We start from the raw sequence: 13,485 nt of genomic DNA, 5'->3' as shown, positions 1-13,485 counted from the left end.
CAATTTGCCGGACATCTGCTGGGAATACAATACAGCAGGGAGGGAACAGTCTAGAAGGTTCCTGGAATGTGCTGGGGATAACTTCCTGACACAGCTAGTGAGAGAGCCAACTAGGGAAGGTGCCCTGCTGGATCTGTTGTTTGTAAATAGGGAAGGTCTTGTGGGGGATGTGAAGGTTGGAGGCTGTCTTGGGAACAGTGACCATGAAATGATAGAGTTTTCGATTCTGCGAGAAGCAAGGAGAGGGGTCAGCAGAACTGCTACCTTGGACTTCCGGAGGGCGGACTTTGGGCTTTTCAGGAGCCTGGTTGACAAAGTCCCCTGGGAGGCAGTCCTCCAGGGCAAAGGAGCCCAGGAAGCCTGGATGATTTTCAAGAAGGAAGTCTTAAAGGCGCAGGAGCAGGCTGTCCCCATGTGCCAGAAGACAAGCCGTCGGGGAAAAAGGTCGGCCTGGCTAAACAGGGAGCTAGTGTTGCAACTTCGGGAAAAAAAGAGGATCTATGGCCTCTGGAAGGAAGGGCAGGCCACTCAAGACGACTACAAAGAGGTAGTTAAGCTATGTAGGGAAAAAATCAGGAGGGCCAAAGCCCAGCTGGAGCTAAACCTGGCTTCTGTTGTCAAGGACAACAAAAAAAGCTTCTATAAATATATTAGCAATAGGAAGAGGACTAAGGATTATCTCTGTCCTCTAGTAGATGGGGCCGGCAACATAGTGACCAAGGATGAGGAAAAGGCTGAGGTACTTAATGAAGTCTTTGCCTCAGTCTTCAGCAGTAGGACCAGTTGTTCCCTGAGCACCCAGACCCCTGAACTAGAAGACAGGGATGGGGAGCAGAATGAAGCCCCTCTAATCCAAAGGGAAATGGTGAGGGACCTGCTTCAGCACCTGGAGGTGCACAAATCTATGGGGCCGGATGGGATCCACCCAAGGGTATTGAAAGAGCTGGCGGAGGTGCTCGCCAGGCCACTTGGTATCGTTTATGAGCAGTCCTGGACAACCGGGGAGGTCCCAGCTGACTGGAGGTTAGCAAATGTGACACCCATCCACAAGAAGGGCCGGAAGGAGGATCCCGGGAACTACAGGCCAGTCAGTCTGACCTCGGTGCCTGAGAAGGTCATGGAACAGATCCTCCTCAGTGCCATTACACGGCACATGCAGGAGAACAGGGTGATCAGGCCCAGTCAGCATGGGTTTGTGAAGGGCAGGTCGTGCCTATCAAACCTAATATCCTTCTATGATAAGGTGACCCACTTAGTGGATGAGGGAAAAGCTGCGGATGTTATCTACTTGGATTTTGCAAAGCTTTTGACACTGTTTCCCACAGCATTCTCCTGGAGAAACTGGCTGCTCATGGCCTGGACAGGTGTACTCTTCGCTGGGTAAAAAACTGGCTGGATGGCCGTGCCCAGAGAGTGGTGGTAAATGGAGTTAAATCCAGTTGGCGTCCAGTCACAAGTGGTGTCCCCCAGGGCTCGGTGCTGGGGCCGGTTCTCTTTAATATCTTTATCAATGATCTGGATGAAGGGATTGAATGCACCCTCAGTAAGTTCGCAGATGACACTAAACTGGGCGGGCGTGTTGATCTGCTTGAGGGTAGGTTGGCTCTGCAGAGGGATCTGGACAGGCTGGACCGATGGGCTGAGACCAATGGTATGAGGTTCAACAAGGCCAAGTGCCGGGTCCTGCACTTGGGTCACAACAACCCCATGCAGCGCTACAGGATTGGGGCAGAATGGCTTGAAAGCAGCTCGACAGAAAAGGACTTGGGAGTGTTGGTTGACAGCCGGCTGAATATGAGCCAGCAGTGTGCCCAGGTGGCCAAGAAGGCCAACAGCATCCTAGCCTGTATCAGGAATAGTGTGGTGAGCCGGACTAGGGAAGTGATCATCCCCCTGTACTCGGCACTGGTGAGGTCCCACCTCGAGTACTGCGTTCAGTTTTGGGCCCCTCGCTACAGGAGGGACATTGAGGTGTTGGAGCGTGCCCAGAGAAGGGCTACAAAGCTGGTGAGGGGCCTGGAGGACAAACCTTATGAAGAACGACTGAGGGAGCTGGGGTTGTTTAGCCTGGAGAAGAGGAGGCTGAGGGGAGACCTTATCACCCTCTACAACTACCTGAAAGGAGGTTGTAGAGAGATGGGGGCTGACCTCTTCTCCCTGGTGACAAGTGATAGGACGAGGGGAAACGGGTTCAAGTTACGTCAGGAGAGGTTTAGATTAGATATTAGGAGACATTTTTTCACTGAAAGGGTTATTAAACATTGGAATAGGCTGCCCAGGGAGGTGGTGGATTCACCATCTCTGGAGGTGTTTAAAAAAAGGGTAGATGGGGCACTGAGGGACACGGTTTAGAAGTGGCTCTTGTCAGGGTAGGCTAAAGGTTGGACTCGATGATCTTAAAGGTCCCTTCCAACCTCAACAATTCTATGATTCTATGACACCACATACAGTCCTGCAATCAGCCTGCTGCCACGTTCTTCCACCCTGGCATCCTTCCTACTCACATTTCATATAATCTCCCTATTTAAAAAGCTCTGTAATTCTCAACATTACCACAGAATAATATATTTATTAATGTGTTAGTGCCACTAACTGTCCCTGAGGCTTTTCTTGGGAATGTGTGTCAGCTTACTGATTCTAGCCCTCCCCTCCCTGCACTGCTTTCCTCCTCTGCCAGGCAGGCAGGAACATACTTCTGTGCTGCTTCAGGTCATAATTGGAAAAAAGATAGAAATGTTCAGTATGACTCATACATAATTCAGCTTATCAGCTACCCAGGAGAAATGAGAAGAGAAGGTATAGGCACGTATATTTCTCCTACTATCAACAGGAGAAATAATTTCCAGTTACACTAAGTATATGTAGTTTGGTCACAATAGGATTTGCAGTTAGAAGGGAAAAATGAGAGACATGGGAGCAGAGAATGAAAGGGTAGTAGGGAACCGAACTGTTAAAAGAGATTCACTTATGTGAGAATTCCTGATTCCTCCAGGAGACTGGACTCATGCTTCTCTCTTAATATTCAGAATGGAATAAGTTGGCAATTAGAAAGGATTATCTGCCTCTGATCTGTGAAACATTGCAGAAATCTAAATAAAATAAAGCTCCAGATTAGTTAGCTACAAAGACATCTAATAACAGCCTGCTAAACCCTGACTGCGACTTCTGGATTTAACGTTAAGGCCTATGTTCTAAAGAGCAAATTGTGAAGAAGCATTAAAACTTATTGTTATAAAGGATTTTTAATGTAAAAATCAATACATGCTGTGTATTTAGCAGCATGTAACCATGAGGACGTCTATGACAGAGCTTTGTCATGCACCAGGGACCACGGCATTAGTCAAATTCTTGAAAGGAAGTGCAGAATGTCTGCATCGTTCAAACTGCCACCTGAGAGCAATTACAGAAATTATTTTAACCCCAGAAGCAGAGGGAAAATCCAATCCTAGCTGACAGTCTTGAGGGTATCAAGCGTTTCACGTGAAATGTGTCATTTTCAAATATCTCTGCAAAATTCATGTTAGGAAAGTGATGGCATAGCAGAGAGGTGGGGCACTTACCATTATTCTTTGGAGGCCACTGAGACTAAACACAACCACAACCAGGGCACTGAGTTAAAATATCCATTTTGCCAACACGTAAGCAAACAAAGGAATATCAATAATAAAAAAATTTGCACTGCAGAAACAGCATAATGTAAGGCAGACAACACAAAAGCATAAGATAGCATGACTGAAAAACATACAGACCTGTCCATAGAAAGTCTCAGAAAAGAGAAATGCAAAATATTGTTTCTTAAATAAGCATACATCATAACAGAACTCATCATCTTCATCAGTTAAGCCAACATAAGAGGCACATGTAGCTCTTCACCCTCTGTAATCAAGCTCACAACTCTGTACGCATGTGCACACACAAACTATTATACAGTGAAAGGTTCTTAATTTTACCCATTATGAGAGTGTCCAGCAAGGGGTGAATACTCTTCAGTTAGAGAGGAAAACACAGCCCCCCAGCCTGCAGGTCGCTTTTGACCTCATGGGATCGGGTTAAACTAGCATTACTCCCGATTAAAGGAGGTTTCCCAAACAGAAAAGCAGTCTCTGTTCCTGACAGGTAGTGACTTTTGCTTCTGTGGCTCTTAAATTGTGTACACACACGTCTTTTCCTGTCTCTGGTGTTTCCTAACATTCTCTATTTATGTGGTGGTCTGCACGTTTTGCCTCACCAGAAAATCAGTGGGAGCACCACAAAGCTAAGAAATACTGTTGTGCTTTTTTATGCAATGCATGTCTCTGTGGGCCTTTGAACATTTAACACAGAGCAAATAAATTATTAGTGTGTGTGCATGTGCATACATATCTAAGGTACACAAAGGTAACTGCAACCAAAGGAAACAGGAATGTGCTTGGAACAGTTGGGTATTCAAGTATCTAGTATCACAAAAATCCAGTTGCAAGAAGCATTTAAATGCAGATCTACATGTAAGCTGCTGAAAAGAGCTCCACTGAGCTTTATGCACTCACGTACATGGCTGCAAAGGCAAGAAGTAACAAAAAAAAAAATCTGATTCCCACCCCCCCAGTAATTTTCAAGTCTATAGCACCTGTTATCCTATTCTTAATAATACTACTACTGAAGAGCAAGCTGATCCTTTAAGATGCCCCACCTCCAGAAACAAGATACACAATCACATCAAGTATTGAATGATTTCTGTGATTCCCATCACCACAGTGTCTGAGAACATCACAGTTGTTCAATGTATCCTTTGTCACAGAGCAGAGAGGAAAATATGATTACCTCTATGCTGTAAATGGGGATGGGAGAACAAGGGACAATAGGCAACTTGTCATGTATGGCTGGCACACTCACCGTTGGGATAACCAGTCTCCTCTGGTTCAAAATCATACAACAATAAATGCCTTCCAGTCTAGTTTTTTCATGACTTAAAAAGTTTCTACATCAATCCATATACACCAAGCACTTTGCCTAAGCCTTTTCTTGCTTGTCTTAGTAAATGCAAGTAAAAAAATACATTCATTCAGCCCAGCGGCCTGGATTTGTAACATCTCCATACATTTACAAAAGCCTATATATATAAACAAATAATGCAACACACTGATGTGCTGGAAAAAAACACATTTCCTTAAAAGCAGACAATAATTCCGACAATCTAATATAAAAAAATCATCAACTGATCACAAGACGTTTTACATCTAATACACTGTTCTTCCACAAAACATTCTGTTTGGAAGAAACAACATAGCAAGCAAAATAAAACCTGCTCATATAGCAGACAAATATCAAAATCTATTCTTTAACAGGAGAAACAGAATAACAAGTTGTGATTACAGCGAGAAGTAAAACCAGCTAAATTCCACATCAAGCTCAAAACCTGAAAATCTATTCAAGAACCGTGCCGATTTAATCCAGAAGGTGCAGCAACATAGATTAAGTTTCTGACTGTCAGATACAATTGTTAGATACCCTGAAGACAGATATTATGTCAAAGCAAGCAGATGAGAAAAGTATACAAACATCTCTATAGCTAGCCCTCCAAGTTAGAAATGACACACCTCAATCAGATAATACAACTAAAACACTTCAGAAGAAGTTCAGAATCTGCAATCCTTTCATGATTGTCTCGAAAATATTAGGTTCTATCACTGGGAGTAATTATAGCAAACAATACAGGGAGAACACAGCTTTTCTAAACCAAGCTAGAATATCACCATGTCACTTAAAAACATCACACCAACATGTAGCTACCAAAGCCAAAGCCATATCTTCTGCCACCTAAGGCATGAAAAAAACTTCCCACTTACCTTCTAACACTGTTAATTTGGCACTCGTGTTTATCTCCCCAACACTATTGGTTGCTGTGCACTCATAGATAGCTTCATCTCGATGAACACGCAGGGGCTGTATCCGCAGAACTGATCCTGATCCATCATCAAACTCAATAACCTTTAAGTTAAAAGAAAGCACTGCTTTATTCATATCTTCTGCAATAAAAACTGAAAGTCAAAATAATGCAGGGGTTAAAAACCAAACCAAAACAAGCCCTGTAAGCTATAAAATACCATGCAATTAGTCAAGCATTCCAAGTTCAGAAATGCAGAAATTTCAGAGTCAAGAACATATTTGTCCTCTGAGGAGGCCAGAACAAATGAAGATCCAATGAGGTTCTTTATGAATCAATTAAGGTTGACAAATTATCAACCTGGTAATAAAGATGTGGATCTGATGATTTAAAACATCTGAGCCATATTTGCACTAATGGTTTTACTAATCACACTGATAGCAATTTAGTGCCAACTTTCACCTTGATGGAAGAGCAGAATGATATACTCCTATGGGATTACGAGGAAAATAGTAACAAAACTAGAATAAAACCTTGAGCACCTCCACTGCATGCTAACTCCAGCAGAAAGTGAGGGTTTTTAATGTCCTTCAGCATTGGGTACTTTGCAACTCCAGCATAATCAACAATGATGTAATTACAATTCCTTCCCCAGCATAATAAATTAAGTCCTTAATAAATCATTGCCTTTCCATCCATCCTGCTAAGCTGTAACATGCATTACTTTAACTTCTACATGGTAAAAAGAGGTATTTGTTAGTTTGCAGCTGGATCAGTATAAGCTATTCCTTAATGGCAAGAATGTGAAGGCACAGCCTCAGGCCACTGTTAATGCCAAACTCATCCTTCTCCTATTACTGAGTACAGCAAAAGATGGAAATATTAACTCTACTGCAGATGGCGACAGCATGAGGGAAAGGCATAAGGCCCCCTCCCGTCACTTGGGAACTGCAGGGGCAGATGAATAGACTAAGCTATACTTTGTGCCAGAGACATACACCTCAGCCTTGGACCTGCACTACCCCCATGCAAAACCTTGACCCTATTTTCAAGAGCCCTTTTTAGGAGTGCTTCTCACGGCACAAAGACCAAATGAGTGAAAACAGGATGGAGAAAAATAACATGCACCACAAGGCTCTGCAATAACAGGAAAAATAGGAAAAAATCAAAAGGTAACCAGGACCACTGAAAATCTGTTAATCCTCATGCTGGAAGGAATAGCCCTTCTGTTCTAAGTAACAGAAACAGCTTGCAAAAACCCCTAATTTGGGGTCAAGTAGCAGCAGACAGGACAGAGAAACGTGAACATCACCACAGTACATTTTAAGGAATTACAGTATTATTTTTAAAATACTCAATTTTAAATTAAATGTGAAACTGTGTCAAAACACTAAACTTTCTATAACCTTTACACGGGATAGGGCTACTGCCAAATTTTAAAACAAGACAAAATCAGATGCAGAGATTAATTCACTTCAGTTGTAAAGACTAAAAAGCTAAGAGATGAAACAGCAGAAGAGCTCTTTTGCCCTTACTATCCGTTGAACAAACACTCTGTGTGAGAGGAAGGGAACTACAACTACTAAGCACCTGACAGACACTGAGACCAGAAATGCTGTTCATTTGCTAACGATGGATACCTCTTTTGTTTAATAACTCAGCATGTGTACATCAGATTTGTTTATTAATTTTTTCATTTCAACTGAATTACAGTTTTCCTCCAAATAAAGACTAGTTAAGTAATGAGGTAAAATTAATCGTTATCTAGGAAAATAAGAAAGATATTATTCTCTGTCTCCTAACACAATGAAAATACCTCAACTATGGATCAAAACTGATGTGAATAAAGGTATGAAATTGCTTATATAAATACTTATAATATGCCACAGCCCTCTGGCCAGCCATGGTAAGTACCAAATTCACTACAAGGTTATATTTACTCACAAATCAGAATGTTTAAATGGTTACTATACAACAAAACTTCACCTTTATTAGAGGAAAAATAACAATGTAAAACAAGAGTAAAACTGATTACTTTAATCAAGGTTTTCTGCTCACATACAAAATCATGATTAAAATTGGTGACTTGAATCAACCCATTCTGGGCAGCAAAGTCATCTTGTGCTCCAGTCAGAAAAGCAAAAACATCAAAGACAGGGGATTAGAAGAAAGGCAGCAGAATGGCAGAAGGGTCACATTTCCAAGGGCAGTTTTAGAGAAAAGAGCCCAACTCCAAAAAAGGGAAGTAGAGAAGAAGGCGGAGAAAGTCAGTGGAAAAGTGTTTGCTATTTAAAATATGAACCAAATTGGACCCTTTTTCAAAAGCATTTCTGATAACTGCTCTTGCCTCTTCCTTTCACTCAGACTTCAGTTCACAGGGAAGTCAAACTGCCCCTTCAAGATGACTTCACCATACCCTTTCCAAGCACATTTGTAGCCGTCACTAAGAAAGCCTTCCAATGGCATTTTGGCATCCCACTTCTGAATTTCACTAGGGATGGGAGGCGCCTTATCAGTTTTCACAATGAAAATTACTGCCAGATCCAGCTCTTATCTGCCACCCATTTTGATGCAAGCCCAAGTCTCCTATCTGAAGAAGGCCTTCCTATATTTGTGCTTCCAGCATCATGTTCGAAGGACACCTGCTCTACAGATTGCATTGCTGCAGGGAAGGAAACTTACTTTACTCTAAAGCTCTAGACTCTGCATTGTAGCGATGCAGATACCTGGGTTGCATTGACAATTACTGTGTAATTAAGATCTGCAAGCATTAGTTTGATTACCAAATTTTTATTTATTTTTTTTGGTAATTACCTCAAACCGCTGAGAACTGACTTTCTTCCCCTTCTTCATCCATGTGATACGAGGTTTGGGCTCTCCTGTTGCCTGACACACAAAAGAGGCCACTCCTCCAGAAATCCCAATCTGATCTTCAGGAGCTTTCATAAACGTTGGCTTGCCTGGAAAAATAACCAAATCACCCCCATGAGGACACAACATCAGATAAGCAAGGAACGTGTCATGTTAATCTAAATTATAAGATAATTGGTGCCCCTACTACAAATCCAGGTTGAATGGCCTCGGCCACACAAATTCAGCACAGACTGCAACATGACAAGCACAATTTCTGCTTGAGTACCTTTTTTTCCTGAAATGAATAAAGTCCATCTGGCTTGCCTGTAAATGAGGGCAAGAGAGGGCTCCCCCCAGCCCCCTGGGCATTCATTCAGGTATATGACAATTTGGAACCATTTTTACGGTTTTTTTTTTAATAAATGGATTTTTGCAGGTTTATAACATGGTCATAGCACTGGAAATTACAGAACAGCCGACGCACCAAACCTACAAAATGTACCATACATTGACATTAGCTTTCCTGAAAGCTGTTAAGACGTTAATCAAAATTAACAGATACAGTTTTAAGTATACAAATAACAACCTTTAATTTCATTTTACATGTGGATTGACATAAAAACCCTACAGTCTATCAGCATCTGGAAACCTGCACAGGCTGGCGTATGCTTGGTAAGAAACTAATCACTAGAAGTCAAAGTCAGCAAAGAAACCAAAGTGACATTCAGGCCTGAAAGACTCAGCAAAAATGAAAAAAAAATAGCACCTAACATTTTAATAATCAATAAAAGAAGTTTCATGAAAATACAGTTGTGTCTTCTGGATTTGCATGACAGACTTGAATGGATAAAACTAGGCATCCAGGTTAAACATTCCTATTTTTCTTCTGCATTCCTCGTACAAGAGAATTTTGCGGTATGTGAGCTGAGGGTCATTTTGAAACACTGCTTTGTCCAAGTGAGAACTGTTTGATGATCTTGTATCCCTAGAAAGCACTAAAACATGTAACTCCACAGAGGGAGTTAACAGAGTCCACCCATGATCTCATTCAGTGCACAGGTCACACTAAGGCCACGTTTCAAATACAATTCTCATTGACCACCTCAGAGATGAACCTGACCTGTAAATGGGGCAGAGACAGCTGCTGGGATGTAGAAAGGAGGAGGAGTGAGGGGAGAAACCTGTTCAATCTCAAGACACTGAACCAGCGTCCTCGGCGGTGGTTCCTCACCTTCACATTCTGGGCATGTCCACAAGCGTGTCCTTGAGGGAGAGAGGGACGACATCTGTAAGCCCAGGTGGCTTAAACACTAAGCTTTTGATGAACTGAGCGCCGAGCTGCCCCGATCTAGGAGGGATACAGATCCAGTGACCCCCAAAGACGACAATCTTTAAATGCATTTTCCTCATGTATAAGAGATTAGAATGCTAAGGGCACGGTTGCAAGTTGCAGCTGAGCCGGCCCAGCAGCCTGCGGGTACTGAGGGGGCAGAGGCCTTGCTCTGCCCCTCGATCCACTCCCCTCCTGTCTCAAGCCACCCAAACACCTACAAGCAGCTCTGGGGTCACCAGAGCCTCTGTGGAGTAGATTCAGGCCCCTAACCTGGCAGAAAGCTGCTTTTTTTTTTTTTTCTTCTTCTTTTCCAAGCAAGGTAGGGAGCACAGTGGCTCAGTGCAGGCTCAGACAGAGATGGTGGGGCTCTGCAGGATGGCGCTTCTCTCTCCCCTCAGCCGCTCCCACCTGAACCTGCAACTTTGCTCTTAAACAACAATCTCTGAAGATTTTGCTAGAAATGTGGGAATCTCCTTAATCTCAGTTTCACCTTCTGGTTTAGCCCACGCTAACTGTTTACACAGACCCCCACCATCCCTCCATGCGACTCAACACACACAGCAGCTTGACCAAGCGACACACTGCAACTGCAGCTTTTGACAAAGCCCAGAGGCTGGGCTCTGCCCTCCTCCAAGGTGTGTGGATCAGACCAGGGAGACTGCTGAGGGCCCAGGGTGCTTCTTGCTTCACACGCGCACCACCACTGTCTGTGTGGGGTGTAAGTGTCAGGGTGGTGGTGGTGGGGAGCTGCAGGGGGGTCTCCATGAGGAGACATCAGGGCTGCCCTGTCCACAGCCAGTTCCACAGCAGTGCACAGTTAAGCTCATCGTGGCAGTGCCTCTGTGGTAATAGGTTTAAGGGGCAAAACACTTCACAGCAGTGAGGAGCAAGGTAAAAAAATGTGAGAAACAGCCCTGTGAGCACCTAGGTCAGAGGAGGAGGAGACACTCCCCTGCAGCCCGTGAAGACGCCACGGTAGAGCAGGTATTTCCCTGCAGCCTGCGGATGGGTGGGCATCTGGCAGCCCACCAAGGTTAACCCACCACAGCTTCAGAGTGAAGGACAAGGTCAGACTAGCTGGCACCACATGGAGAAGCAACCACAAGCTGAGGACACGCTTAGTAGAGAGGGGCTGGTGGCATGCCACTCCTGAGGCAGCAGGACAGCAGAACCCTTCAAAACTTGCAACATCAGATGCTCAACTCAGACTGTGGTTGTGTGCTAGGGAGGCCCATCAACCGCCCACATGGACCACAGGCAGGAGGGGACACGCCAACCCTGAGCCAGGAGGTCACAGCTGAGATACTAAACTGCAGGCCTGGACCTCTACTACTGCTGCTTGCTCAGCTTTATTTCCAAAAGGCCTCTGCAGACAGTGGATCAGCCAAGATCAGCACTGTCCACGCAGACGTGGATGCGCGTGCCCTGTTCTCAACAGCCTTCTGAAGGAACATCAGACTTGACCACAGAAATTCATCACACACAGGTGTACTGAATTTTGCCATCCTTGGTGAAGAGAGCCCTGAGGGCTGCACAAAGGAAATAGCTCCAAACCCAGAAAATGCCTTTTATGACATGATGGTGGCTGTCTGCAGTCTTTGGCACATTGTCCTGACATGAACAGCAAGCAATTATTAAGTGTGCTTGCTTAACTGATGCTGATTTCACATATTTACTCATCTATAATCATGTCTATTTCTACTTAGTTTATATTTACATATATCTGTGTTTATTCACCTCTCATCTATCCCAGTGAAATGTTAATTTACTGTTCAGGCTGCTAGTGATTGCAGTGTGATTGACTGTTTTGCTATGCAGTATGCTGAGCTGATGTCTTGTATTGCATTTCAGCAGTTGATTTGTTCTTTTGATTTTCTGTTATTTACTCTGTGATCTTAGTAAAATACTGTAAATTTTTCAAATGACAGAGAATCCAAATACAACAGAATCCAAAAAACTTTTGTCCTTGAAGAATAAAATGCAATTATATCTCTCACTGTACACCTACTCCTCAGCTTGTACACTGAGGACTTTACTTTTGTACATTTTAAAAAAATCAATACTATTAAAAACCAGAACAAGAGGAAACTGAATGTTCACAGGCAGTAAAACCTAAAAATCCTGCTGCCTTGTTCAGCTTGAATTTACATTGTTGTAATGAATCTTTTTCCTCTGCACATTTAATTGAGCAACACTGATTTCTGGAAACCATCTAAATCCACCGAGACTGGCACAAAAGTATTCCTGTATATAAACCAAATTCTCACAGTCTGGGAAAGGGTACTTCTACAAAACCATTTTAAATGTTTGTATGCCCTGAAGTTTTTAAATGGAAGGAAAGTACTAATTAAGCAAACCTAAAATCCTGAGTCTTGGCCCCGGGACAATAGTCGGGCATGGGCATACATATTTTTATACTGATTGGTAACTGTTACAGCAAATCCCAAAAGTTATTTCAGTGAGAGCTAATAGAAGCGCGACAGATCATCCACGAAAATCTTGGTGTCTGTGGAAAATGCATGTTAAGTGGACTAGACTACCTCCACACCTCCCCTCCAACCAACAGCTTAACTCTGCTGCCTGGAGGAGGCTGCTTTGGGACACATCACTGGTTACCTTCAAAGGGCAGTAGTAACAACCACTACAGGTAGGGCCAGGTGATGGTCCAAGCAGTCCTTTTTTAACCTGTTTTGAGTGTTTGCACTCTTAGGGTAGCCCTAGAAATACAACCAGGAAAAAAAAAATAAGGTTGTGCTGAAAATAGAATATTTAACCAGTTACCTAGTCCTTCTCTTCTTCCCTCTCTGAAATTCAAAATAACGAGAGTCTCCACAGAAGGTTACGCATGTGCCAAGCTTGAAGTTAACTGTTTGTTGTTCAAACAAACTACAAATAAATACAAAGAACTGAAATGTCTTTTGCAGTGAAATCCTGTTTTTCCCCTGATGACCTAAGGACCAGGAAAAGCTGAAGATTTTAGAAAAAAAGAGTGATTGTATTCCAAAGACAAATTGGTGAAATACCAAGTTTGAGAGAGAACCTCCCAAGCAAGTCTTGGGTGACAGCAGGGAGAAGTGCTGGATGGCTGGGTGCCCATCACGCCCACCTTTCCTTACTCCATCATGTGGAGTAACAACTCCAGACTGGTGTATTTGTCATTTGATAACTCCAAGTCCAAACAACTCCAGCCTCTCCCGAGCCCCTCTGCTCAGTGGCAGATCCCTGGAGCATGTTCAGTCCTCACCCTCTAAACTAATTCCTTCTCCTCATTTCATAAGTTCCCACTACACCAGGAGTAGAAATTACTGCTATCATCATTTCTATTCACTCACAAGCTTCAGGCAGGAGAATGGGAAAACTTTCACCTTCTTGGCTTAGATTTTTCCCTATTTGACCTTTGCTCAAACGTAAATTATTCTAGAGAGCTTATGGGAAC

General features: G+C 43.3%; 1 protein-coding gene across 19 annotated transcripts in view; it reads right to left on the bottom strand.

The window, feature by feature from the left end:
• PTPRF (protein tyrosine phosphatase receptor type F) overlaps positions 1-13,485 on the bottom strand; it is a 393,802-nt gene that overhangs the window by 194,836 nt on the left and 185,481 nt on the right. For all 19 annotated transcript variants that reach the window (XM_074596399.1, XM_074596401.1, XM_074596398.1 and 16 more), the window contains 2 exons: positions 8,678-8,823; positions 5,826-5,967 (listed from right to left, as the gene is read on the bottom strand). In XM_074596399.1, coding sequence (XP_074452500.1) covers positions 5,826-5,967; positions 8,678-8,823 — 288 coding nt within the window. The remainder of the gene's footprint in view (positions 1-5,825; positions 5,968-8,677; positions 8,824-13,485) is intronic.

Source organism: Larus michahellis, chromosome 8, assembly GCF_964199755.1.
Source record: "Larus michahellis chromosome 8, bLarMic1.1, whole genome shotgun sequence".
NCBI lineage: Eukaryota > Metazoa > Chordata > Aves > Charadriiformes > Laridae > Larus > Larus michahellis.
This window is presented reverse-complemented; position numbering and strand designations above follow the sequence as displayed.